The following is a 26,945-nucleotide window of genomic DNA, read 5'->3' as shown; positions in this document are numbered from 1 at the left end:
CGGGCGGGGGCGCCGCTACAGAGCGAGCAGGGGGCACGGGAGGGGGGCGGGCTGGGCAACAGAGGAGGCCGGGTCAGCCGCGAGGCCGCGCCTTTCTCCTCCGGCTTGAGCTCGACCTTCCGAAGCCCGCAGGCCCCTCCCTGACTGGGTCCCACCCCGTTTTCCCCTCCTTGGCCCTGGGTGGGTTGCCCTCCCGCGGGCGGAGGGCCCCTCCTTCCCCGCCTTCCCCTTCCCCCAACCAGCGACCCCCCCGGGAGGAGTCCTAGGCACTGCCCCCTCAGCCTTGGCCTCCGTCCGCGCGCTCTGTCCACCCGTGGCTCGTCCTGGGCCACCCCTTATCCAGTCTAACCCCGCTTGGGAAGAAAGAGGCGCTGAGGAAGCTGCAGCCCTGGGTCCGAGTCACTGCTTCGCGCCTGCTTGGCTCCGTGACCTTGAGCCAAGCGCTACCTGCCGGATCTCAGTTTCCCCATCTGTACAGTTGGGGGTCGATAGTTGGCCCCCCGTACTGGTGGTTGGGGGACGAATGGGCTGAGCAGAGATGTGCCTCCAGGGAGCCGTTGGCGGTTTGCTAGGGGCCTCCACCCCCTCTCCCTGCGCCAAACCCAGTGCCTAGCATCAGTATTGGCTGGGAGAATGGCTCTTATTCATCCCAGTCTCCTCTTCAGCCCCTTTCCCCTTACTGAGGCTCAAGGCTTGGGGATTGCAGGACATTTAGGGTGTGACGACCCCCCCAAAAAAAAAAAAACCTCCCCCACCCTAGAACAAGTACTGGTCTCCCCTGGGTTTCTTCAACCACACCATCACGTAGGCCCACCTGGTCCCATCTGTGCCAGCCCCTCCAGCCCTGCTCTCCCCTGGGGCTACTCGCAGTCCTCCCACCAGGTCTCTGAAGGCCTATTTGGAGCAAGGGCCCACCTCACCATCACCCCTACCTTACTTAGGTCCCTGAGTCCTAATGGAGGGACAGGTTGTGGCCTGGGAGCCTGCTGTGTGACCTGGCAAGCCTTAACCTCCAGGGCTGTCTCCCCACCTGTACAAGGAGGACGTTCAGGCCTGGGGGATCTGCCAGAGCCCACCCAGCTCCAACCGTGCCAGGCTCCAAGGATGACTAAGCATGCCTAACGGCCAGCCAGCTTGTGGAGGTACCAGGCCTCCCTGGAGCAGGTAGATGTCTGGGAGTGTCCAGCTTGGCATCTCCGTCCCTGGTTAGGCCAGGGCGTAGCCAAGGCTCATTTGGGGCCAGCACCTCTGGGCTTCCTGTCCTTTCCTTCACAGCGGCTTCAGCCCAGGATGTACCAGTCCAGCCCTATCTAGTCCTTACCTGGACTTGAAGGGTCCTCTTAGTACCTTTTCCTGGGCAGGCAGGAGAGGAAAAGTGCTGTGACAAGAATGTCGCCCGCTGCCTTATTTCTAAATCCTGCCACTTAATCTTCCATTTACCTTGAGTTGAAGAATGCTGTTGCTGGAGGGAAGACATCTGATCCTCCTCTTCAGTTTACAGATAGGGAAATTGAGATCCAGAGAGGCTTGGTAATTTAGCCAATGTCTCAGCAACACCCTCAGGCCTACCTCCTTTCTCCTTCTGCTTGGCATAGTGACTGCCCAGCCTGGGTGCTGTGTGTGTGTGTGTACGTGTACGTACATGTGTATGAGGATTTGTGCAGATGCTTGTGGGGTCGGCAAAGCAGGTTGGCCTGCACCAAACTGACTCCCCTAAGAATGGTTCCTGGCTTTCCACCCCTGCAGGAAGCGAGTTGCCCGTGTGTGCAAGCTGCAGCCAGAGGATCTATGATGGCCAGTACCTCCAGGCCTTGAACGCTGACTGGCACGCAGACTGCTTCAGGTAAGGTGGGCTGGCCAGGGGTGGGGTGTCTTAAGTAAGTCCTGCCAGAGAGATAAGAGGCTGGGCAAGCAATCTGGGAGAGCTGGCCATTCCCCCTGATGCTGTCTCTGAGTGTGACTTCCAGCAAGTCCTTGGCTTCAGTTTCCCTATCTGTAAAAATGAGGCATTTGGACTAGAAGATGCCTAAAGCCCTCTCTGTTTTATCATTCTGGACTTCTAAGGAGAGGAGGGGAGAAGCATGACTTTCCACCAGTATTACCAAGGCTTGCAGGCACCTGGCCAAGGGGAGCAGGGGAAGAGCAGAGCACCCTTGCCTTCGGGTGCTCGTGTTCCAGGGGAGGATGGGAGGTGACCCAGCCTTGTGGGGAGCTGGGCCTCCTTCACTGGTCCCCAGGTTGTGAAGATGCATAGCTCAGTGTGCATAGCCTGGACACCAACTCCCAAGTATTGAAGAGAGAGGTCAGGCTTGAGCACATGGGACCCAGAGGTGGCCCAGCAACCCAGTAGGACCATAATGAGAAGCAGGGGTAGAGGATAGCCTTAGAGCTGGCTCTAGAGCCAGACTTGGGGTCTTGAAAGATGTGATATATCCTGCAGGGAGAAGCATAGCAGGAAGGAATTCCAGGCAGAGGACCCAGGAGGTGCAAAGGGTGGAACACCTGGGCCTGGCCCAGTCAGTGAATAGCAGAGTTCAGGTGGAAACGCACTGCAAAGGAGGGAAGGTGAAGTTAGGAGACCCAGCTGGGGTCGTCAGAGCATCGACCACCAGGTAATGGAATTTATTGTAGGCAGTGGGAACCTCTGACAAGGTTGTTTTTTGTTTTCTTTTTTAGAATAACGTGTAACATTTTCTACAACTTAGTAATGGCCAGGCACTTGTGTAAGGACTTTGTATAGTTAGATATTGCATTGTCTCTGTTAATTGAGACACAGAGAGATTAATTCTTTTGACCAGAGTCACACAGCCAGTGAGTGAAGTGAACACACAGCACCCATACTGGCTAGTGAGGCCAGAAGACAGGTGGGCACCATGCCCTGGGGCTCCCAGGCAGGTGTTCAGGAGGTTTTCAGGAGGGCAGAGGACTCTGAACAGGCCAATAAAACCACGTGCACAGAGACAGGGAGGTAGGACAGCGTGGGCAGTTGAGGGAACGGGAATAGCTCATTTGGCTGGAACAGAGTGAGTCGAGGGATGCAGTGAGGAAGCAAACTTGGGACGGATTTGTGAAGGTCCAGTAGAGGGATTCAGAAAGCAGAAAGCTGGAGAGAGATGTGAGCAGAAGTGCTGTTGAAAAGTGCCATTCCAGTGGGCAGGTGGTAAATTGGCAGGGAAGGGACTGGCACAGTAGTTCAGGGGTCTGTACTCAAGGCCTGACCTAAGACTAAGAGTGGAGAGACTTGCAGATAGAAGAGGGACAATATTTGGCAAGTATTAGTTATATGAGCCACCACTCATTGAGCATTCCTTTAATGTTTCATTAAACCTTTGCCATAACCAAATGAGGTACCTTTATTTGCCCAGCTTGCATGTGAGCAACGGAGGCTCAAGAGAAATCAAGCTAGAGCAGGGACTCGAACCCATGTGTGTCTCATTTCAAGTCACTTCAGAGTTGAAGAGGTGAGGGGCCTCGGGGTGGACCTGGAGGCTAGTGAATGGCAGGAGCTGATTCTAAAATGGCCCAGGTTTTACCCTGCGTGCTGGAGAGAGCCGTGGTCTGTTGGCGCTGGTGGCGTTGGGGGCCGGACTGGTGATGAGCTGTGCCCTGTCTGTGTTGAGTTGGAGTCGTGGTGGGCTATCCAGAGTAGCAGTGCCCTGCCCAGAGCTGGCCGAGGTCGTCCGAGGCCTGTCAGAGGTGGGAAGGCCAGAGAGAAATGCCCCTTCAGGGCTATTGCTGACGTGGTGGATGAGATTTGATGTGCGGCACGAGAAATCAGGGGAAGACCTTTAGGAGTCCCTGTGCCTAAGGTGGGGAGGGAGTCGGAGCCTTGGGAGACATGAAGGGAGGGCTGGGAGTACAGCCATAGAAGCCACAGGAAGGAACCACTGAACCTAGCTTTGGAGGGTCCCTGCCTGCATAATCAGGAGAGGGCTGAGGCCTCTGGTGGAGGCAGTAGGAAGAAGGCATGTTCAGGCTGTCCCTGGTGTGATGGGTACAGGAAAGGCTCCCACAGTGAGACGGGCCCATGGACAGTAAGAGCGACAGCTTCCAGTGTGGCTTACATGAGTGTTTCTGGCCCAGTGGCTGTGGTTCTCCCAGTAGCCCCCAAAACTAGGTGAGGCCAACAGTGTCCTCATCCCATGACAGTTAGGAAAGCAGTTCAGAGAGGAGTCACTGCTTGTCTGGGTCCCATGGCTAATAGGCAGCCAGGCTGGCTCTCAGTGGGACTCCCAAGGCTCTGGACTCTGCTTGGTTTCTCCCTGGAAGTATCTTGGTGCCATGAAGTGGGGCTGGCACCAACCCCTGGGCTCCAAGGCTTTGCAGTGGGACAGTTGCTGCAGGCACACAGGTTCTTCTGGCATTAGTACTAGGAGTCACTGCCACCCCAGGGCCTGCCCCTTTCTCTGTTCCAAGTGTCCCACCCCCTGTGTGCCCCACGTCCCGGAAGGTTATGGCCAGGCCCAGAGTGGCCCAGCTGCTTCCTCTGGGAGGTCCCTACCTAGCAGCCTGCAGCCCACAAGCTCTGGGGCTGCTGTAGCTCTGGTAACATCTCCCTGGAGGGCTAGGTGGGCTGGCTCTGGGTGAGAAGGGGTGAGTGTGCAGCTGGCACTGCAGGGCTGAGCCTGAGCCAGGATGCAGTCGCCCCCTCTTTGGGGGACCCCTCAGGCAAGGAAGACAGACTATCCATGAAAGTCGACCTCTGTTCTCTTGGGGGCAGCATCGGAAGAAGCAGCTACTTTTGAGCTTGTCCCTGTCCCTGGAGAGCCCTGAGTCCCCAGTGCCTCTGTCAAAACAGGCTCAGAAGCATGGAGGGGCACCTTTCTCAAATGTGCAGGGCCGAGGGCAGAGTGCCTGCTGCAGCCTGTCTGCCTGCACCAGAGCCCTGGCAGAAGGCCCTTCAACTGCTTCCTGTTGCGGGCTCAGACCAAGTCCTCATTGCTGCATTCTCCTCCCATGCTGGGTGGCCACACTGGCCCCACCCTCTGCAGCCTCCAATCCTGAGGGCCTGGAGTAAGATGGGGAAGCGGTTGGTCCACCCCTGTGTTCCTCACAGACCTCCAGAGTTCCTGCTGTGGGGAGCGGCAGGGGATGCTGGCCTCGCCCCTAAGAAGAAGGTGCTTCCTTAGAGGGGCCAAGTAAGTGAAAAGCCCCTTCTCCACCTGTCCCAGGCGTCAGGCAGGGAGGGCCCCTAGTGTGAGGGCTGGGGCTATAGGCAACTGGGGGAAAGACCGACGTGGGTCCGGGCAGTAGGGCAGGAGAACTGAAATTCCTGGCCACTGCTGGCTGCCTGTCGAGGGGGAGCAGGCCGCTGCTGAAGCTTCTGGCCCTTCTGGTACAGTCTTCCCAGGAGGCTGGTCCTCTAGCTACTCTTTCATCACCTCTGGTGTCCAGGGATGTGGCCCTGGGAGGGATGGACCTGTCATCGCAGAGGTTGCCTCCCAGCCTAGCCCTTTCATGCCCTGCCCAGTGCCTGAGCCTGGCTGTCTCCTCCTCCTCTCAGGGAGGGGTACCCTGTATGGTGCACCCTTTAGGAATTCCTCTCCGTCCCACCCTGGGCCATCTCTACACACCTTCAGTACCTGGCCCTCCTTCCTCTCTTGCTGTCCTTGGTGGGGCCGGGGGCATGTGTAGAGCACCTCTAAGAGCCAGGCCTGCCTGCCCCACCTGCCTCCTCTGGCCTGAGGGGTAAAGAGATGGACAGCGTCAGAGGCTCCTGGGTGCCTTCCATCAGCAAAGGTCATTGAGGCCCCGAGTGCCAAGCCACCATGAGCCTGGGCTAGATCCCCTGTCTGAGACAGAGGCCCAGCCAGGGTGCCCTGGAGTAGTTCTGAGGATGCTGGGGGTGGGAACTGCTCCAGGTTGAGTGCACAGAGCAGGCCTCTCTGGTGGGAACCCCTTATATTCTCTTTGGGGTCCAGTGTTTGTGGATGCCTGGCCTGGGACCTCAGAGACCCTGCAGGTTGATGGCAGAGCCTGGTGGGCCAACAAAGTCTGGTGGTGCAGGCTGCATTGGGGCAGTCGGGGAAGGGGGGACGCCAGCCTGGCCTCTGAGCAGGCTTCCAGGAAGTGCTGACCGAGTTGCGATTGCACTCAGAGCCTGTGGGTGCATCCGTGTGGGGTCATCCAGGGCTGCTAATGTGATGAGTGTTTGTGAAGGAGTGAAGAAGTAGGAGTTTGCAGGCGGGAGAAGAACATGCTCTCCCCTGGAGGAAGGCAGCTGCTCCTGAGTCTGGACCAACCCACCCACTGGAAGACAGGTGGGGGCCCCGCTTCCTGCAGCCCGGAGTGAGGGGGAGACTCCTGTGGTGACACTCCTGTGATGCAACACGTCTGGTCTGTGGAAGGGCAGAGTGAATCACTGATCAGCACTGGGCGTGGGGGGACTCTCCAAGGTCAGGAAGCAGTGTGGTGCAGAGCCTGTGCTGCCTCTGCAGAGCTCGCTCCTCCTGCTGTGCACCTCCCGGCTATGTTAGCGCCTCTGGGGCCCGGCGCTGGGCCTCCCCCCATCCCTAGGCATCCTCCCTCTGGGGCCTGGTGTCCCTTCGGACTGGTTCCCCTTCAGTGGTGCTAGTGGGATGCCCGCCCCCTGGGCGGGCTGGAGTAAGGCGGGGGAGGGGAGAAGGGGGCAGGAAGGGCTGTGGGGGCAGCGGATGACGTCATGGCTCTGGTCCAGCCGCTGCTTCCGCTGCCTTTCACATCTCAGGGCGGTCTTCAGAGGCCCTCCCTCCCAGCTCCCCTCTCTCATAGGGAAACCTCATTAGATCCCCCTTTCTAGGGTGCGCCCCCCCCTCCCAACCCAGGCATTCTGTGCCTTCCCTGTCCCTAGCTGTGGTCCCCACCCCCTTCCCTCAAGCTCCCAGACAATGGGGAACTGGTTGGATCCTCTTAAAGGGACAGTGTCCCACCAGCCCTCTTGCTGCTGCCTTTTCCCTCCTCCTTATCCCCAGTTCCCTGACTAAGGAGCAGTCACCAGAGCAGTCCACAGTAGAATGGAGGCTTCCCTGGGGGATGAGGCTCAGCCAGGTCCCAGTCTTTCCTGCCCTCTTCTCTCCTGACTTGTTTCCCTACTGAGCCATAAGCCCTGGTCCGTAAGCTCTGAGCATGGGTCCTCCTGTCCCTGTGTGACCTTGGCACATCACACAGAGGGCCCAAACAGCAGTAGAGCTGGACAGATTCTCTGGCCCCTAGGACCCTGGGACCTGCTCTTGAAAACATGCCCCTGGGGGCCCATTGGGGATCTGAATTTCTGCATTTGCTCATCCTGACTTATCTGGGCTGCTGGTGCCCACCCCAGTCAGACAGATGCTTGGGTGGAGAGAAACCAGGCATATTGGTCCAGCTCTGGGCCTGTGGGATACCTTCTAGAAGCTGGTACATCATTCGTCCCCATCTGCCCTTCAGGGGCCCCACCAGCCAGGCCTCCCTGGTATCCCCTGGTTATGGAGCAGGGGGATTCGGGCCCTGATGACCCCACACATCCAGGCATCCTCCACACAGCACGACTGCTTTTCTGAGGGAAGGTATGCAGAGTAAGGCTCTGGTTGAGCTGGAGGGAGGGGCTATGCTGCACTGCCTCTTAAGCCCCCTTCCAGTGACTGACAGCACCTAGGGCTGGCACGGGTCCAGAACACCAGATCCCCTGTCTTGACTCATCCTGGCTGGTCTCTACTGAGCTGAACCCCTGCCTCATATCTTAGTGAAACAGGGAGTAGCTTTGTGTAACCTTGGGAAGTTAGGACACTCAAGTTCATCTGCCTCATCTCTAAAATGAGGATGCCCATGCCTGCCTCATGGTGGCCTGTGAGGATTAAATAAATTTAACCAAGACATTGGGAACCTGCTAGCCTTTGGTAGGTCTTCACAGCCCCAACAGGTCACTTCTATCTATATCAGTTGGCTCAAGCTGTGTCCACATCTCGGGGGGTGGGGGAAGTGGGAGGGAGAGGAAGCAGAATAGACTAGAGGAGTGGGGCCTATGGTTTGTTCAGGCCCACCACCTCAGTCCTCGGCTCCCTAGTTACTCCCTCCACCTGACTGGTGACCAAGAGCAAGTTGCTTGCCCTCTCTGGGCCATCTTCCTTGCATGAAAAGGGACAGGGTCTCAGATGAGGAGCACTGCTCACCTGGGGCTAGCAGGTGGACCAGACACTGTGGGTGCAGAACTGCTATGGGTGGTTGTGCAGGCTGTGCACTGAACAAAGGCTTCTGACCAACGGGATGCTAAATCCATCCCGGACTCCACCTTCTAAGCCCTGTGCTCCAGCACAGGCTGCCTCTGCCCAGAGGGCACACCTTTTTCTACTTTTACCAAAGGTGCCTATAGACTATGGCAAGGCCCAGCTGTGGGGGAGGTGTGAGAATGGGCGGTGCTAAGCCCCAGCGCCTCTTCCTTCCAGGTGTTGTGAATGCAGTGCCTCCCTCTCACACCAGTACTATGAAAAGGATGGGCAGCTCTTCTGCAAGAAGGACTATTGGGCCCGCTATGGCGAATCTTGTCATGGGTGCTCGGAGCATATCACCAAGGGGCTGGTCATGGTGAGCAACGCCCCCGACTCACACACCTCACCGTGTGTGTGTGTCTGTCTCCATGTCTGCTCACAGGTTTCACTGCTCCAGATCACTCTCTCATCATCCTTCTTGTTCTTCCTTTCACTGGTTCTCTTAATTTCCCTGTGCCTTCTTAGCCCATTTGTCTGTATCCCCCAGCCCCCTATCTTTGGAACCAGCTCTGTCCAAGAGTTCAGTAGCTGGCCAATCAGACCCCTGAATTTTGTTTGAGGCGGCCCTTCTGCGAGGAGGCCAAGGGGAGGTGATATGGGGGCTGAAGGGGCTACTAAGCTGGGTTTTCCCACCCACATCCCTGCCAGGTGGCTGGGGAGCTGAAGTACCACCCCGAGTGCTTCATCTGCCTCACGTGTGGAACCTTCATTGGTGACGGGGACACCTACACATTGGTGGAGCACTCCAAGCTGTACTGGTGAGTGCCCTGGCCCCTCTCCACACCTGCTGTGCCTACCTGTACCACAAGTCTCCCACACAAGGGCCCTTTCCCTGCCCATGTGGGGGTAGTCATTAATAAAAGTGATGGTGTAGAAGTGACTAGGAAATTTGACACAAGTGTAACAAAAAAAAGCCTCAGGCATCAGCTTTCTTATTGATGTATCACTGCAGTGCAAATTCTGGTACCAACCACCAGAGTCAGCACTGACCCTGCAAGTTCAGGGCCCAGTCTCCAACAAGACCCCCCTCACTTCAGACAAGTTCAGAGGTCCCTAGGCCACTCCACTTCAGACCAGCTGGCTACAGATCAGGGATTTCCCACAACCTCCTCATGTTTGATAATTTGCTAAATGACGCACAGAACTCAGGAAGCACTGTATATACTTAGAATTAGTTTCAAGGGTACAAATCAGACGAGCCAGATGACGAGACCAAAGGGCCAGGTCTGAGGGTCCAGAATGCAGAGGTTCTATGCATTCTGCCTGTGGCATTAAGATATGGGACCCCCTTCCCCTGGAATCACCCGAGTTTTTATTGGGGCTTCATTGTGTAGGCAAAATGTATTGAATCATTGGGCACATGATTGAACTCAATCCCCAGACCCCTTCCCCTCTTTGGAGGTTGGACTGGGTCGAAGTCCCAACCTTCTAATCCCATGGTTGGTCTTTCTGGTGACTAGCCCCCATCCTGAGTCATCTTGTTAATGTAAACTCAGGTGTGGTCTGAGGGGCTCATGGGAAACAGACATTCTTATTCCAAGGATTTAGAGCCTCTTTCCCAGGAACCAGGGACAAAGATCAGATAAACTCTGTATTATACAATGCTGATAAAGCTGGGTGCGAGGGCAGAGGGCAGCGTGGCTTGATCCCAGATGGACTTTCAGTGACTTACCCCTGAACTGGATTTATCCCCAGGCCTTTTTCTCGCCAGCTTACAACATAACAGAGGGTAGACAAACCCGGAACGGCTGAACGCCAGAGAGGGGCAAGGGCAGGGCTGGGCATGTTGAGTTCCTGCTCCCAGTCCCGTTGGTAGCTAAGACCTACTTCCTCCCCAGGGGCGCTGGGGAGGAGAAAAAAGTCTGGAACTGGCATGGGGAGAGGGGGTGATTCTGGTGACTATGCTAATGCTCTTTTCTTCCCACTCTCCATGTCCCCTCTTGCTGTGGCTCTTGCAGCGGGCACTGCTACTACCAGACTGTGGTGACCCCTGTCATCGAGCAGATCCTACCTGACTCCCCCGGCTCTCACTTGCCCCACACAGTCACCCTAGTATCCATCCCAGCCTCAGCTCATGGAAAACGTGGCCTCTCGGTCTCCATCGACCCCCCTCATGGCCCATCGGGTTGTGGCACAGAGCACTCCCACACCGTCCGCGTCCAAGGGTGAGTGGCTGGCCTGCCAAGGCTGCAGCTGGCATGGCTGAGGCCATGGATGCTCTAGATGGATGGCTGACTGGGGCTGGGGCTGGGGGCTCTGAGAACAGGTGAGCATTTAGGTGTAAACTGAGCCCAGCTCTGACAGCCTGGTATACCAGATGCCTGACCCAGTCATTCCTCTAAAAACCATTACAAATGCTAGATAAAATATTTTCTTTAATCCATGTATAAAGAGGAGTAACAGGACTACGTGAAGGAGGGAGCCCAGGGGTGTCACAATATTGAAGGCAGCTGTACCTGGAGGACAAATCTAAATTAGATGAACTTAGGCTTCAGTTTTCAAGTCCTTTCATGGCTGGGCCTCTTAAAGCCTTGACCTGCTAAGGAAGCTAGTCTAATAAGAGAACTGCTCCCTCCCCCATAAGCTGAGATCCCAGAAGGGCTTTCAAGGATGAATGAGAAGTGAACCACACCTTCCATCAGCCCCCTACTCGCAGAGCTGTAAAATAAACTGATTTGAACCTGAATGGAAGGGGAAAGGAATCTGAGAATTCATAAACTTGGGGATTGCAAACCAAATTCATATGCCTGGGTAGTTCAAAAAACCTTAAGGCAAAGTTATAAGAGTTTGAACTACTTCCCAACTGTAGTTCTCTGAGGCCCTGACAGAATCAGAAGTAGATCCTTTCTGAAGAAACCCACCTCCAGGCTTCATTGAATTTACTTATATAAGTGTCCCAAGGCAGGTGAGCAATTCAATTAAAAATCACTGAACATAAAAGGTGGCAAGGCACTGTGAGCGAGAGTCAGCAAAAACAACAGGAAGCAGAACCAGACCTATAAGACTTCCTGATATTGGAATTGTTAGCAACAGTATAAAATAATTATGCTGAATATGTTTTAATAAGAGATGATTGAAAAATGAGTAAAGAGTAATAAATTTTGAAAAGACTCCAACACCCCTAGAAATGAAATACATAATTATTAAAATGAAAATCTTATTCAACTGTTTAACAGTAGAGTAGGGTTTAAAATAGCTGAAGAGAGAAGCAGAGACACAAAAAGATGGAAACTGTGAGAGGTTAAGACACATTGAGGATAGAGTGAGAGGATCTCATCATCTATTTAGAATACCAGGAGAAGAGAGAGATATTGGAAAAGAGGCAATATTTGAAAATGTAATGGCTGAGAACGTCCCAGAACTGATAAAAGACACCAGTCCACAGACTCAAGCCCAGTAAATCCCTAACAGCAAAATAAAGAGAAATCCACCCGTGGATTGCCCCATCTAGTGAAAGCAGGAAGCAAAGGCAAAAGAAAAGGTATTCCGAGTGGCCATAGAAAAACAGACAAATTACCTTCAAAAGAGGACAGTAAGACTGACAGCTGATTTCTCAACAGAAGCAATGGAAGCCAGTAGTTAGTAAAATAATATATTCAATGCACTGAGCAAAGAAGAACTATCAACCTAGAATTCTATATTTGATGAAAATATCCTTCAAGAATAAGGGTAAAATAGACATGTTAATTGTACCCCCAAAAGGCTAAGGTTTACTGTATGTAAAGTTTTTAATAAATATAATTTCAAATGGAAAAAAAACAACATGTTAATGCAGACAAAACCAAGATTTGATAAGAGCTTATCATTGCTAAAGAGAATTCTAAGGGATGTAGAAAAGGTCTGAGATGCAAGAAGGAATGAAGATTAGGGAACCAGCCCAGTTGCCAACACTTTGTGATGTTGAGCAGGTCTCTTGTCCTCCCTGGGCTTTGGGGTCTTGGCATGAACCATGAGGTAGTTGGACACCTTAGAGCAGCGGTTCTCAACCTTCCTAATGCTGCGACCCCTTAATACAGTTCCTCATGTTGTGGTGACCCCCAACCATAAAATTATTTTTCGTTGCTATTCTATAACTGTAATTTTGCTACTGTTATGAATCGTAATGTAAATATCTTTTTGTTTTCCAATAGTCTTAGGCGACCCCTGTGAAAGGGTCGTTCGACCCCCAAAGGGGTCGCGACCCACAGGTTGAGAACCGCTGCCTTAGAGCCTTCTAAGATTTCTCCTGGGCATTCACTGACTCCTTGAGTAGCTTTAAATGTCTCCTGTGTGCACACAACTAGACATAGGAGCCGAGTGCCAGCTTTCATTGGATTCACTGAATTTTCTCATGTACTTGCTGGGTACCAGGCACCATGCCTTGGAGCTGGTAGGAAGTGAAGAGGGTACTTGGGAAGGAGGATGCTGTCAGGCTTGACTCTGCTTCTCCACTCGCGCCTTGAGCATCAGCCAGGCCAGCAGCTGCCTTACATATACAAGTAAGCAGACAGACTGGTGAGAGAGAGAGGGAAACTCCCAGACCAGCTGGTCTCTGACAACCAGATGGCATTTTACAAAGGGAGAGCCAATGGCTAGCCCCTGCCGCCAGCCCCCGCTACCCCACTGGAGGAGCATTCTTTCCAGCCAACAACTGCTTTCCAATTTCTGCAGAGAGCCACTCCTCAGGAGCAACCCAGCTTGCCCAAAGCTGCTCACCAGATTTACGTGTTTTAAGCAAGTTGTAGCTGACCACTTTTCATTTCGTTTATAGCAGCGTTTTAAGGAAAGTTTCATTTATCTATGCCCCAGCCCCCTGTTGCCTTAGCAGGCGACTGAGGGAGGGGGCGAGGGGGGAGTCTAAGGAATATATTTTTAAAGCTATATCCACAAGAAACCTACATCAATGAAAATATGTTCATTGTTTTTTCAACTTTTTATCTTGAAATTTATAAATTTACAGAAAATTTGCCAAAATAACTAGATTGAATACCTTATACACCCTTCACCTAGGTTTAACAATTTTATTTTTTTGCCACACGTGGGGTGCATGTGTGTGTCTCCCTCTACATTTATGTATGGTATATACATATATATACTGATCTATACTTAAACATATGTACATATTGTTATTATTGCTAAGTCATTTCAGAGTAAGTTGCAGATATCATTGACCCTTCTCCCCTCAACCAAAAAAACTTTATAGACATTCTCCTAAAAACAAAGGCATTCTCTTACATAATTACCAGTTGTATCTTACATGTAATCATGACCTTTAGAAAATTTAATATTGATAACAATACCATTATCCAATATACACTCCATGTTCAAATGTTGCCAGTGTCTCAGTACTGTCCTTTATAGCAGTTTCCTCTTAATCCAGGATCCAGTTCATGAGCATACATTTCATTCAATCCCTATGCTCTTCAGTCTCAATTTGTGACAGTTCCTCAGCTTTTCATTGTCCTTCATGACCTTGACAGTTATGAAGGGTGCAAGTCAGTTGTTAAGTGGAATGTCCCTCCATTTGGATTTGACTGATGCTTCCTCCTTATTAGATTTAGGTTATGCATTTTAGCTGATACTACAGAAGTGATGCTGTGTCCTCTCTGCACCAGTACGTCATGTGAGAGACATGACTCTGTAAATATCCTGTTCCCCAAGAACCTCTCACCAAATGGTGCTAGCATCCATGGGTGATTCTTACCCATATCAATTATTACTATGATGGCTACAAAATGATGATTTCCTAACTCTGTTCTTCCTGCATTGATTACTTGGCTTTCCAATATAAGGAGGAGCTTCTCTGCTACGTGAGAATATACTCTTGATAATGAAAAATTTTCATGACTCTGTTTTTCTTAAAGTCCCCAGTCTCCTCTCTGTCCTGTCCCCCAGTGCTTGCCCATCTCAGAGCAGAGGCCAAGTGAACATTCCTTAAAAAGCTTTATGAAGACAAAAGGAAAAGCAGATAACACCTGAGTTAAAAGAAACAAGTAAAATTGTCAAATTAACCATTCCATGAGTTAGCTTATAGCCACCTAATCGAGAGTGTCATCCCGTCTCCACTCTGTAACTGGCTCAGGGCAGGCTGCTGGCTTCTTCCTGCTGATTCCGGAGGAATGGGGGCCTTCGCCTCATCTTGCAAGTTTGGGAGTCAGGTGGGAAGCCAGGGGATTCTGACCCTTTAGGCCTCATGATGCTCGTCTGCCCCAAGCCTACCAGGAAGTTCGGAGGATCGGCCTGTCTTCCGTGGCAGAATCAACGTTCTTTTGAATGGGATCACCGAGCACCTAGTGTAGGGTAGTAAATACCTAAGGGTGTGCCTTCTTTCTCCGATTTCACACTACAGCAGACGTCAGTAAATAATTACAGAATTCTTCCCACCACGCCAGAACTCAGGGTTCTAGACCTTTGCCACCTACTGATCACGCAAGATAGAACCATCTGTCTCCTCACCCCGATCTGATCCCTTTAGTTTTGGTTTCTTCTCAGGGCGCTAGGGGGCAGGCGGGCTGGGGTCTGACCACTGTTCTATGCCCACAGAGTGGACCCAGGCTGTATGAGCCCGGATGTGAAGAATTCCATCCACGTCGGAGACCGGATCCTGGAAATCAATGGCACACCCATCCGGAACGTGCCCTTGGATGAGGTATGTATAGGTCCTGAGTCTGACGAGCAGGATTGGAGATGGTGCCTTCATGCCTGCCCGCCACCACCTGGGACTCACCTATCCACACGCTCGCTCTCCCTAGATTGATCTGCTGATCCAGGAAACCAGCCGCTTGCTCCAGCTGACTCTTGAGCATGATCCCCATGACACACTGGGCCATGTGCCAGGGCCCGAGCCCAGCCCCCTGTGCTCCCCTGCTCACACTCCCAGTGGGGAGGCGAGCAACTCTGCTCGGCAGAAGCCTGTCCTGTAAGTCATCTCTGTGCCTTGTGTGTCTGGGTACTTGCACTGACTCTGGGCCTCGAGGGATGAGACCTGGTCCCCACCCTCCAGTTGCTCAGAGGAAGTCGGCCCTGTAGAAAAGCAGGCCGGCAAGCAGTGCTGGGGACTTTGAAAGAGGAAGGGCAGTGAGAAGTAGGGAAACAGATGGAAACAGCTCTCCTATCTGGGGATTACATATCACTTCCAGGATAGACCAGCTTTCTGGCTTCAAGGAGCAGCAGGCAAGTAACTCAGGATGAAGGGAGCATCAGATTTGGATGGTGTGGGGGCAGGGGTTTAATGAGGCAGAAGCTAATTGCAGGGCTTGAGATGTGGCAGGGGTCTTTGTCCACCCATCATGGGTCCCCAGTGAAGGGTGTTTCACAGAGACCACTCTGGCCCCCTGTGCAGAAGGGTGCCCAAGACCAGAGACAGCTAGAAGGCTGCTGCAGTGGTCCAGGTGGGAGGGTGCCCTGTATGCTCTTAAAGGAGTTTGAAGGGCATGAGGAAGAAACCCAGAGACAGCCTGGTCCTCACTCCATTTATTGTGGGCCCACTCAGGACTCCTGGTAAATACTTGGAGGGGAGGGGACACCTGGGGGCACAGCCTTTACTCTAAAAGCATGTGTTTCCTCCCTGCCTGCATTTGGTTGGAGCTCATGCCACCCTGTAAGGCCACCTACATGGCAGGTTTGTGGGCTTCCTGGGCAGGTCATCTGCCTCTGCACTCCGGGACCCAAAACTTGGAGACAAAGCATCTGACCCAGGCCACCAAGCAGAGAAGGCCGAAGGCAAACATTCCTACTAAGGGTCCTTGAACGATACTGGGCCTCAAACAGGAAGGCTGAGCAGAGCAGGGCACCAGGTGCTGGCATCAGGATGGGGCAAGGGCCTATGACCACCCCAGGAGAGCAGCCCTGTGCCACCCTCTCAGAACGGGTGACTGCATAGACTGGCATTGATGGAGTATGGCAGGCAGGGGGCAGGTCAAGGCCTGGCCTCTCCCAGGGTGCCTTTGCCCAGGTGCCCGCCTGCCCCCAGTGGCACTGGGAATGTGTGTGCCCCTCCCCCCCCCCAGGAGGAGCTGCAGCATCGACAGGTCTCCGGCTGGTGGTTCTCTGGGCTCCCCTGCCTCCCAGCGCAAGGACCTAGGGCGCTCCGAGTCCCTCCGTGTGGTCTGCCGACCACACCGCATCTTCCGGCCATCGGACCTGATCCATGGGGAGGTGTTAGGCAAGGGCTGCTTCGGCCAGGCCATCAAGGTACGGGGCATGCAGGGGAGGGATTGGCCAGGAGTGGGAGTAGGGGAGCAGTCCGGGTGCAACCCATCAGTCCGCCTGCCTCCTCCCACCAGTGCCTCCAGGAATCCACATGGAAGGGGCTTCTAGACTTCCCGGCCAGTAATCACCTACACCTGGGCCTTCAGCTAGTGAGGGGGAGGGGACCTACTCCGGATAGACCCAGAACTTTATATGGAGGAGGTTGTTGGAAGGTGGCTCCTCGGGTGGAGGATGGGAGGGCAACCCAGACCAATCCTGAGGTCCCATACTGAGCCTGATGCCAACCTCCTCGGGGCTCTGGGCTGCTTCCCTCATCACGCTCTACCCAGCAGAGACATGAGCCTTTCCGTGGCTCACATCTGGCCCTAGCCCTTGCCCCTGGTCCCCTTGCCAGGGGAGGAGTCCCTGGTAGAGCCACCATTCTACCTCCAGGAAACAGTCCAGCAGAGCAGAGGAAAGAGAGCTGGCCTCTGGGTCAGGTGGTCCTGGACCCAAGCTCCAGCCACCCCCCTTCCCTACCAGCTGGGTAGCCTTGGTCCCTGTTAGGAAACCTCCCTAAGCCGCAGTTTCCTCATCTGTGAAAGTATTAAGTCCTACCCCCCCTTGAGGGCCAGGACTATTACATGAAATGTGTGTGAATGGCTTAAAGCCGACTGTTCATCTCCCTGGTGCTCCTGGGGTGGGGATGGGGCCTCCTACGAGGCAGGCTTAGAGCAGAGCCTCTGTCTGCCTGTCTTCATGCCTCGGTGTCCCTACGCAGGTGACACACCGGGAGACGGGCGAGGTGATGGTGATGAAGGAGCTGATCCGGTTCGACGAGGAGACACAGAGGACGTTTCTCAAGGAGGTCAGTGAGTGGAACTGCCCACATCCTCTTCACCAGCTTTCTAGGATATGTGTGGTCTCCACTCCCTTCCCCCAATGAGAGAGGGTGGCAGAGGGCCCTGGGAGGATGTGACGCTAAAGCTACATGTTGAAAGAAGACACAGTATCTGCCAGGAGGGCAAGAGGGGTAAGCCCATCCACAGTGGGCCCCCGGGGCATGGAGGCTCTTTTATCTTTGGGACTGTCTGTGGCCTCTGGTGGGACAACCGAGGGAGAAAGAGACGGTCACAGCTCCAGGCCCAGCCTGTTTGCTCCTCACCAGGTGAAGGTCATGCGATGCCTGGAGCACCCAAACGTGCTCAAGTTCATCGGGGTGCTCTACAAGGACAAGAGGCTCAACTTCATCACCGAGTACATTAAGGGGGGCACGCTCCGGGGCATCATCAAGAGCATGGTGAGTGCCACACAGAGCCCTGTGCCAAGCACCTCCCTCTGGGCCCAGCTCCTCAGCTCTTCTGTGGAGTCAGCCTCTGGCCTCAAAGGCCCGCCAAACCCTAATTCAGAATTGAACAGGGTTGCAGACTCCATCTCAAGCTGGGGGAATGCTAGGGCCCAGAGAAGGGTGGCAGGGTCACCGAGGGGACACACAGACTGTTGAGATTAGCTGTCCTGCAGGGCCCCAGGCCAGACCTGGCCACACCTGCCACAGGTCAAACACATGAGGAGAGGCACCTTTCCATGACCTCTTCACTGCAGGCTTTTGTTTTGCTTCTGGCAAAACCAAATCATTTTCCTGTTAGCCATGTTCCATAAAATTTAGAACTTTCTTTTAGGGCTTAGATAAAATTACAAAACCATCTCTAGAAATACAGTGCTTGGTGGGACACTTGTAGCATTTTGGTGCTGCTGGCAGTGCCCCGGCGATCCAGTGCTAGTGCCATCTCAGCATCACCCTGAGACCCTGCGATCCTGTCCCGCTCCTGTGCCCACCACTGATTCCTCACCCCCACTGCTGAATTACTTGGTGTTGCCAAAGTGTCTCCCCTGCAGGCTCCTAACAGATGCCACTTCTCAGAAGGAATTCTGTGGTCAAGTATTACTTAGAAATGCTGGGCTACACCAACTTAAGCTTCCTAAGTGCACTCTGAATCTTTAATATGCTCTGATGTCCTCACCCTCCCACTGGGTCTCCAAGGGGATGAGGTGGGAGAAGAGGCATTTCCTCAAATGATTGTAGCCCAAAGCCCTGCTCTATATTGAATGACATGGCTGGACTCTGCGGGGGACCTCGCCGGACCCTTATATCTGCTGGTCCATGAAAATAGGTTCAGATTTTTTTTAAGCTTGAAAAAAAATGGGATTTTGTAGAAGATGCACAGCCTTTTTCCTCCGTGGTGGCGGGTCATAGAGGAGTATTGCCCCCCTTACTGTTTGAAGTCAGTTCTGCTGGAAAATTGTTTTGAATTATTCACCCACATGTCTTAGAAGGGGAAGGTGTGGGTGCAGAAGAGAGTGGGGGTCATCGGGCCCTCTAGGACACTTACCCTCCTGCCTATCTCTCCCCTGACTGTCCTGCCTCTGTGGCCCCATTGGCCCTTCCTGGCCCTTGTCTCCGCCCCCAGGACAGCCAGTACCCGTGGAGTCAGAGAGTGAGCTTTGCCAAGGATATCGCTTCGGGGATGGTGAGTAGGCTCTGGTTCTCACTTCCGGGGTGTGGGCTGAGCGATCCAGCCCCACTTAGGAAAATATTCTCTTCCACTAACCCGAAAATCCACAAGAAATTTAGAAATGGAAGCCACAAGGAAGCTTTGAGAGGGGGCAAAGGGGACTGAATGGAGAGTGGGAAGAGCACTCCCAACTGGCCTGATTGGGGCGGGAGAGGGGAGGTGGGAGCCTCTGGGGGCGGGGCTGGGGTCCCTCAGCTCAGCTGTCTCCTCACCTCCATGCTCCCCACCTCCAGGCCTACCTCCACTCCATGAACATCATCCACCGGGACCTCAACTCCCACAACTGCCTGGTGCGTGAGGTGAGCAGCCTGGGAAGGAAGTGGCAGCAGGAGCCCTGCCCACCACACTCCCAGCCTCGGGACTCGCCCTGAACAGGGGTCCCTGGCTTGCCTTCCGCACTCCAGTTTGGCCCGTGGGGAAGCAGCTCAAGGCCAGGAGGGGACCTCACTGTGCCCTTTACTTGCTGTGTGGCTCCAGCTCTGAGCCACCGACATCACAGGTTGTAGGAGAGTCTGACAAATTGATGAAGGAGAAATTGATGCGTAAACCATAAAGGATCATGAGCGTGGCATTCACAGAGAATGGCCCACAGCAGAGTGGCCAGGCCAGCACCAGGCGGCACGCAGAGCTGCAGGTCCGGAAGAGGGCTTGGGTGTGTGGGCTGGCGTCAAGATAGGCTTCCTGAAAGAGGCTTTGGGAGAACATACTTAAGTACGGGGCAGTAGGGACAGTGAGTCCAGGGCCTAAGGGGGTAGTGATTGAGGGACCACAGGCTGTCTCAGAAGGCAGAGGAGTGACTGACCGTGCCCACCTGGAGAGGTTTTCTGGGGCTGCCATAGCACAGTATCACAGACTGGATGGCTTGAAGCAACGTAAATTTATTCTCAGGGTTCAGGAAGCCAAAAGCCCAAAATCAAGGTGTTGGCGAGGTTAGTTCATTCTAGAGGCTCTGAGAGAAAATCTGTCCCACGCCTCTCTCCTAGCTTCTGGTGCCTGCTGGCACTCCTTGGCGTTCCTCGTCTTGTAGCTTCATCACTCCAATCTCTGCCTTCGTCTTCACATGGCATTCTTTCCTCTGTGTGTCCTCTTATAAGGACACCAGTCGTTAGATTTAGGGCCCACCCTAATCCAGTATAACATCATCCTAACTAATTGTATCTGCAAAGAGCCTGTTTCCAGTTCAGATCACATTGAGGTTCCGGGTGGACATGAATTTTTGAGGGGACATGATTCATCACAGTGCCGGCCAGTTGAGATCAGTCCTGGAGGAGGCAGGTGTTTGTCCAGTGAATTCAGCACAGGAAGAGTGTTTCTGGTGGTGGGAACAGCACATGCAAAGGCCCGGCAGTATGAGGTTCAGGAAGTGTTGAGTTACTCGCTGTTGAATTGGGGTCTCAGCCCTCTGGGAATGTCCTGGGCTGTGGGAAGCAGTGGACAGTGAGCACAGAGATGGACGAGGCTGCATCCATGGCCTCCCCAGGATCATGCTCAGACTGCCCCTGCTGGCAATGAGTGTCACTGCAGGGCCTGGCCAGTCTGGTGGGCAAGCATAGTGAAGACAGCGTGGCCATCGCAGCCACAGTCCCGTAGCAAGGACCATCCCTTGAGAATCTGGTGAGAGCTGTGAGCCCTGCTGTCCCCAGAATCCATCTATACACAACCAGAACCTTTGCCTACAGTTTGGGGCCTCTGAGACCCTGGTGGTCGCCCTGGCTGGTTTCCCTAGAGCTATTTCCCGTAGCAGGGTCTGCAGACCCCTATACCATTAGATCCTGGGGCACCCATGAAAGTGCAGGGTCCTGAGCCCCACTTCAGGCCTTGTGAAAGCAATGGGGCAGGAGCCAGCACTTGAACAGTCCTGGTGGACCCTGGCCTTCAAGAACCACTGCCCAGGGGGGCCAAGGGACCCAGGCCAAAACCCCCTCAACTAACCTTCTACCTGGTATTATACCTGAGGAGATGGAGCCATGAGAGGGACTGTGTTACCTGAGGTCCCATTGAGATGGGCCTAGGACCCATATTCAGCCCCTCCCCCAGCCATCTTTGTAGAGTTTTCTCTAGGTGACTGTACACATTTGTGTCACTTTCAGAGGCAGCACAGGGTCCTTCCCTTCAGAGTGATCCTGGCCCCAACGACCCCCCTGGCTGGGGCCCTGCCACCTCAGCCTCTTGGTGTACTCACAACAGTGTCTGATCCCGGGGCCAGCAAGTAGGGTCCAGAATTCCAGGGCCCCAGACATCAAGCCTAAGAGGCCAGGTTTCGGGGCACTCGGAGGACCTCCCTAACCCCCTGACTTGGCACTGTGCCCCAGGGCTCCCTGCCTGCCCCTCATCTTTCAGGAGGCTCCCTCGGTGATTTTCCCATCATGTGGGGTAGACAGAGTAGTCGGCATCTCCACTCTGCAGGGTTCTGGACTGGGCCCTATAAACCTAAAACAGTAGAGCCTGGGGCTCTGAAGCCTTGGGTTTGAATCCCAGCCCTGCCACTAACCAGCTGGGTGACCTTGAGCGACTTTCTTAACTTCCCTGGGCCTGAGTCACCTCATCTGTGAAGTGAGGATAAAAATAACGTGTACCTTACCAGATTATTGGAGGATTAAGAGATAAAATAATAAGAGAGAGGAGTGGGGCCACACTGGTGTTTTCAGGAGCTTTGGGTAGCTCCATTTGCAAAGAGCAGAGGCGTTTGGGGAAGGGAGGGGGTCCTCACGCTGCACCTGAGCCCCTCTGAGGAGTGGGGTGGCAACCCCCTGGGAGACCCCCAGGTGTCAGAGGCGTGTGCTCTGGCCGACTGTGGATTGGTGTAGGGGCCAGGCCAGGAGCAGGCAGCAGGTGGTGCTCGGAGCATGCTCACTGTGGCCCTGCTTCTGCATCACCCCAGAACAAGAATGTGGTGGTAGCTGACTTCGGGCTGGCGCGGCTCATGGTGGATGAGAAGACGCAGCCCGAGGACCTGCGAAGCCTCAAGAAGCCAGACCGCAGAAAGCGTTACACGGTGGTAGGCAACCCCTACTGGATGGCACCCGAGATGATCAATGGTGAGTGGGTGCCCTCTCCCCCACCCCAGGGGTCCCAGGCAGAGATGTAGGGACTCAACCCCAGCCTCCTCTTTGGGTCCTATATTTGTTTCCTATTGCTGCTGTAACAAATCACCACACACTTGGCTTTAAAAACAAATTATTATGTGGTCCTAGAGGTCAGGTGTCCAATATCAGGCTCACAGGGCTAATGTTAGGTGTCAGCAGGGCTAGTTCCTTCCGGAGGCTCTAGGGAATAATATGTTTCTTTTCCACTGCATTCCCCCACTCATGGCCCCTTCCACCAAGGCTGGCAGCCTAGCATCTTCTCTCTGACATCTGTGTCCATTGTCACACCTCTTTCCCTGACCCCGCTCCCTGTCTCACAAGGACCTTTGTGATGACATAGGGCTCCTCCCCATCTCAAGATCCTTAAATTGATCACACCTGCAAAGTCCCAGTAGTCACAGGTTGTGGGGCTCAGGACTGGGACATCTTCGGGGGCTGTTATTCAACCTAGGACAGGTCTTCTCTCTCCCACTGTGTTTCTTTTTTGTCAGGACTGTCACAGTGTGAGCCTAGACCATGGGTGATAAAGCCCGTCCACAGACAGGTGACATGCAAACACAGGGTCAGGGCGGGCAGGCAGGTCATCTCAGCACCAGCTCTGACCAAAGTTAACATAGCCCCCCAAATAACTTCACCTGTAAAATGGGGTTAACAGTCCTATCTGTAAGGGGTGCTGTGAGGATTAGATAAGGCTATGAACCGGCAGCATTTAATAAATGAGAATGGTTGTGTGGGTTGTTTTTAACATCATGAGGGAGATCTTTCCATTTTACAGATGAGGAAACTGAGGCTCAGCAAGTCTGAATCAGTTCCTGAGGCTGCTGTAGCAAATTACCTCAAACTGGGTGGCTTAAAACAAGAGAAATTTATTCTCTTATAGAAGGTTCTAGAAGCTGGAAGTTTGAAATCCAGTAGAGCTGTGCCCCCTACAAGGACTACAGGGAAAAATCTGTTCCTTGCTGCTTCCAGCTTCTGGTGAATGCTTTGGCCTTCCCAGGCTTGTGGCCACGTCATTCCAACCTCTGCCTCCGTCTCCTCATGGCCACTGCCGCCTCGTCTGTGTCTTCTGTCTCTCATAAGCACATTTGTGATGGTGTTTAGGGCTTGCCTGGGTAATCCAGGAGCATCTCATCTCAAGATCCTTAATCATGTCTGCAAAAACTCTATTTCCAATAAAGTCACAGGCCCAGGGGTTTGACAGGTTATCTTTGAGGGCCACCATGAAGTCTGCGACTTGCCTGGAGTTATATAGCTGGCTGGTCTGTGACTGGGCTGGGCCTGGAAACCCTTGCCCAGGGCTCTCATCCTCATCCCCCAAAAGTTTGCCTAGGCTCTGTCCCTGACCCCGTGGAGGTAGCTGGCATCTGCCTCCTGGTCCTGACCTGCTGGCCAGGGCGTCCGCCCAGGTGGCCTGCCCCTGGCCCAATCACCCCCCGCTCCCCACCAGTTGACATCCCTGGCCCTGCCTGACCTGCTAACAGTCAGTCTCTTTGTCCAGGCTGCAGATATGATGAGAAGGTGGATGTGTTTTCCTTTGGAATCGTCCTGTGTGAGGTAGGTCCAGGGCTGGGCAGCACTTGGCATTGGACCCAGTGGCTCCTCTCCACTCCTCACCCTCCCAGGCTGCAGGCTGGAAGTCCGTAGGGGCCCCAGGCCAGGATGCTCCTGGAACTGGGCCGCCCACAGCAACCAGGCCCAGTGCTGCCTGCCTTCAAACCTACCTGGGTGGCGCCCAGCCCCAAGGGCCCCGGGTAAGTGCTCGTCCTTGTGTTGGACAGATCATTGGGCGGGTAAACGCCGACCCCGATTACCTGCCCCGCACCATGGACTTCGGCCTCAATGTTCGAGGATTCCTGGACCGGTACTGCCCCCCAAACTGCCCCCCAAGCTTTTTCCCCATTACCGTGCGCTGTTGCGATCTGGACCCTGAGAAGAGGTGAGTGGGGTGGGGCTCAGCATGGGGCAGCCTTGAGGGTTAGCCGTTCCCCGGCAGAGCCAGAACCCACCTTCCCTGTCCCTGCCATGTGTCGCCTCAGGCCCTCCTTTGTGAAGCTGGAGCAGTGGCTGGAGACCCTCCGCATGCACTTGGCCGGCCACCTCCCACTGAGCCCACAACTGGAGCAGCTGGACAGGGGCTTCTGGGAGACCTACCGGCGCGGCGAAAGTGGACTGCCTGCCCACCCCGAGGTCCCTGACTGAACCCAGCCCGCCCAGCAGCCCCTGTTCCCGCTCTGGAGAACCCATCCTGCACCAGGTTCCTTTGCAGGAGGTAGCTGGCTGTGGCGCCCTTAGCGGGCACCGGGCACCCAGATCCCTCCCCGGCACCAGGCCCTGACTTGCCTTCTACCCTGCGGGCTGCGGCCCCTGCCCTGTCTGCCCCTGGCCCCAGAACTGGCCTGGCTGCACATACACCATCACCTTGCCCCACCTTACCTCTGTCTCGGTGGGGCTGCCCCCTCGCTTCTCCTTGCATGAGCTGGAGGGCCCGTGTGAGTTGTGCCCCATCCCGCACCCCACCTCCTGGCCGTCCTGCGCACACCCCACCTGTCTGCAGCTCCTCCAAGGCTAAGCTGGAGGACAGCTTCAGGCCATGCCCTGTCACGGCTGGGTACATAGGAGGGCGTGTGTCAAGGGAGAGGCCATATTCCCAGGAGCCATAGGGGAGTCTGGGGCCCATCACCCCCCCCCACCCCACTGTCCCCAGGGGTAGCTAGGTAGTAGCAGGTATTGATAACTATCCAAACCCCCAAAGCAGAGAGGTCTGCTCCTGTGTGGGGAGATCTGTTTCTGCTTGCTAGGCAACAGCCCTCCTTGCTTTGGGTCTTTTCGTTTCTTTATTGGAGCCATTTTAGTGAGAAGCAGGTACCAGGCCTCAGGGTGAAGGTAGGGTCCCTGGGCCAGAGCTGCTGGGAGGAGGAGCAGAGGGAGGGTGGGCAGAGCAGACCAGGCAGGTGTCCACCAGCAACCCAGCCCCCTGAAGTTCATCTCAGCGCCCCTCCCAGGCCTCTTCCCTAGACTCCCTGCCAATGGCTGGAGCAGCCCCTGCCCCTCCTCATGTTCCTCCGTCCTCTGGGTTCTTTCTGTGTAATCTATTTTTTAAGAAGAGTTTGTATTATTTTTTCATATGGCTACAGCAGCAGCTGCTGGGGGCTTGGGATTTTATTTTTTTGGCGGGCGGGGGTGGGGATGCCATTTCGTCACCTTGCCTCATTTGAGCATCTAGAAAGCATTAAAACTGTGAAGCCTTCTCAGTGCACTTTGAACCTGGAAAACAATCTAAACAGGCCCACAAGACTGCGACTCAGGGAGGTGGCACAGTCACCTCCATTCAGGAATCATGATGTCTAAGGAACAAACCGCAGACTCAGAACAATAAACTCAGTTCTGTACTCCCCTCCAGACCCTGTGGTACAGTGTGCGTCTGGGGGCCCTGAGGAAATAGGACAAGAGAGGACCTTTGTGACTAGAAGCCTGGTGGGGAGACAGAAATGAAGGGGCGGGTGGGGATGGGCATAGGGTGCAGAGGGCAGGAGCAGAGGTGGTGGCCCAGGCGACAAGTGAAGATGTTCCCGAAGCTGGATTTGAGAGGGGAGGAGCTGGGGGAGGGAGACATTACGGAATGTATTGCTTTCATTTCATGTTCCTTCTTAAAACATAAAGGGTCCAATCAGAAAAACAGAAACCACACTAGTTATTTCATATATAGGGCATTTAATCCAACGAATTATTCATAGAGCTGTTGAAACAATACCGAGGTAACCCAGAAATGATGAACTGCAGGAAGCTGCTGCCACATCTTGGTTGGGCATTTAAGGACCGAAGAAGTGACTGAAGTTATCTGATGTTGCACAACAAATCACAGCTTAAACGCGGTGGCTTAAAATAACAGTGATCACTCATGGTTCACAATTTCTCTTTGTCAGGAGTTTGGGAGCAGCTTGGGTGGGTAGTCCTGGTCTGGGGTCTCTCTTCTGAGGTTGCGGCTAGATATTGCCTGGGGTTTCAATCCTTTGATGGGTGGCTGGGGCCAGAGGGTCCACTTCTAAGATCCCTTGTGTGTGGCTCACACATGGCTGCAGGTTGATGCTGGCTGTTGACAACAGGCCTCAGGGTCCTCTCCACAGGGCTTGTTGAGTGTCTTCATGGCATCCTTTAGGTGAGCATGCCCAAAAAGCAAAGCAGAAACTCCACTGCCTGTTACGACCTTGTCTCAGAAGTCATACAGCACCATTTTCACCATATTCCATTGGTCACATGGGCCAAATCTGATTCAACATGGGACGGGGGACTGCACAAGGCCATGACTACCAGGACCAGGAGGGTACACTGGGGGTCATCTTGGAAGCTGGCCAGGAACCTAGAGGGAGAAGCCCCATGGGACCAGCTCTTGGGTTTTTGATGTGTGTTGAGAAGGGTTGGATTCTAAGCAGCTAGTGCTGGAACATCTAAGAAGGTAGGTGCAAAAGTGGTCGGTGCAGGAATTAAGTGTCTGCTACAGCTGACATGCTGGAGGGCAAAAGTCCCTTGCCTTCTTTCTCTGTCCAATCTCCCTCTGCTGGCCCCTACTAGCAGGCCAACCTTAACAGGAAATCAGCTGACAAGGAAGTCTGGGAACTAGTTTTCAGCAGTCCAGCAACAGCATCACGGAACAGAAAATGGAGTGGGCTAGGTGCTGAGATACAGTAAGTAACCAACACAGTCCACTCCTTTGGCTACTCATCACCCATACACACCTTTGTACCATATTCAATTTCCGTACAACTCCATGCTTCCACCTAAAGCTGTTCAAGTATCCTGTATACACAGATGGCATCATTGTGTTCCCAAAAGGGATGGATGACAAAGTTCTATAGTCATCATACCCATCACTGTTGATTCCAGTCAAAATTCTACTT

At 53.9% G+C, this 26,945-nt stretch overlaps 1 protein-coding gene across 2 annotated transcripts; it reads left to right on the top strand.

Annotated features, from left to right (window-relative positions):
• The first annotated feature begins 1,750 nt into the window (after window positions 1-1,750).
• LIMK1 (LIM domain kinase 1) lies at window positions 1,751-25,444 on the top strand. 2 transcript variants are annotated; one of them, XM_019646936.1, is made up of 16 exons: window positions 1,751-1,843; window positions 5,057-5,138; window positions 8,400-8,538; window positions 8,871-8,980; window positions 10,181-10,387; window positions 14,745-14,850; window positions 14,954-15,120; window positions 16,211-16,394; window positions 17,173-17,259; window positions 17,560-17,691; window positions 18,860-18,919; window positions 19,198-19,263; window positions 21,846-22,002; window positions 23,549-23,604; window positions 23,829-23,986; window positions 24,087-24,409. In XM_019646936.1, the coding sequence occupies exons 2-16, from the start codon at window positions 5,092-5,094 to the stop codon at window positions 24,247-24,249; spliced, it is 1,839 nt and encodes a 612-aa protein (XP_019502481.1). In that variant the 5' UTR covers window positions 1,751-1,843; window positions 5,057-5,091; the 3' UTR covers window positions 24,250-24,409. The 2 variants fall into 2 exon arrangements, with proteins under 2 accessions (XP_019502481.1, XP_019502482.1); XM_019646937.1 differs by lacking the exon at window positions 1,751-1,843 and having other exon boundaries at window positions 5,092-5,138; window positions 24,087-25,444.
• Window positions 25,445-26,945: the final 1,501 nt, after the last annotated feature.

Source organism: Hipposideros armiger, unplaced genomic scaffold (assembly GCF_001890085.2).
Source record: "Hipposideros armiger isolate ML-2016 unplaced genomic scaffold, ASM189008v1 scaffold_107, whole genome shotgun sequence".
NCBI classification, from domain to species: domain Eukaryota; kingdom Metazoa; phylum Chordata; class Mammalia; order Chiroptera; family Hipposideridae; genus Hipposideros; species Hipposideros armiger.
This window is presented reverse-complemented; position numbering and strand designations above follow the sequence as displayed.

What these genes read in the sequence shown, in the direction of transcription:
- LIMK1 (XM_019646937.1), top strand. Translation starts at nt 5,092, where the DNA reads ATGCTGGCCTCGCCCCTAAGAAGAAGGTGCTTCCTTAGAGGGGCCAA. An exon ending in GCTCGGCAGAAGCCTGTCCT is followed by an intron (nt 15,121 to 16,210) that starts GTAAGTCATCTC and finishes CCCCCCCCCCAG; the next exon opens with GAGGAGCTGCAGCATCGACA. An exon ending in TTGGAATCGTCCTGTGTGAG is followed by an intron (nt 23,605 to 23,828) that starts GTAGGTCCAGGG and finishes TGTGTTGGACAG; the next exon opens with ATCATTGGGCGGGTAAACGC.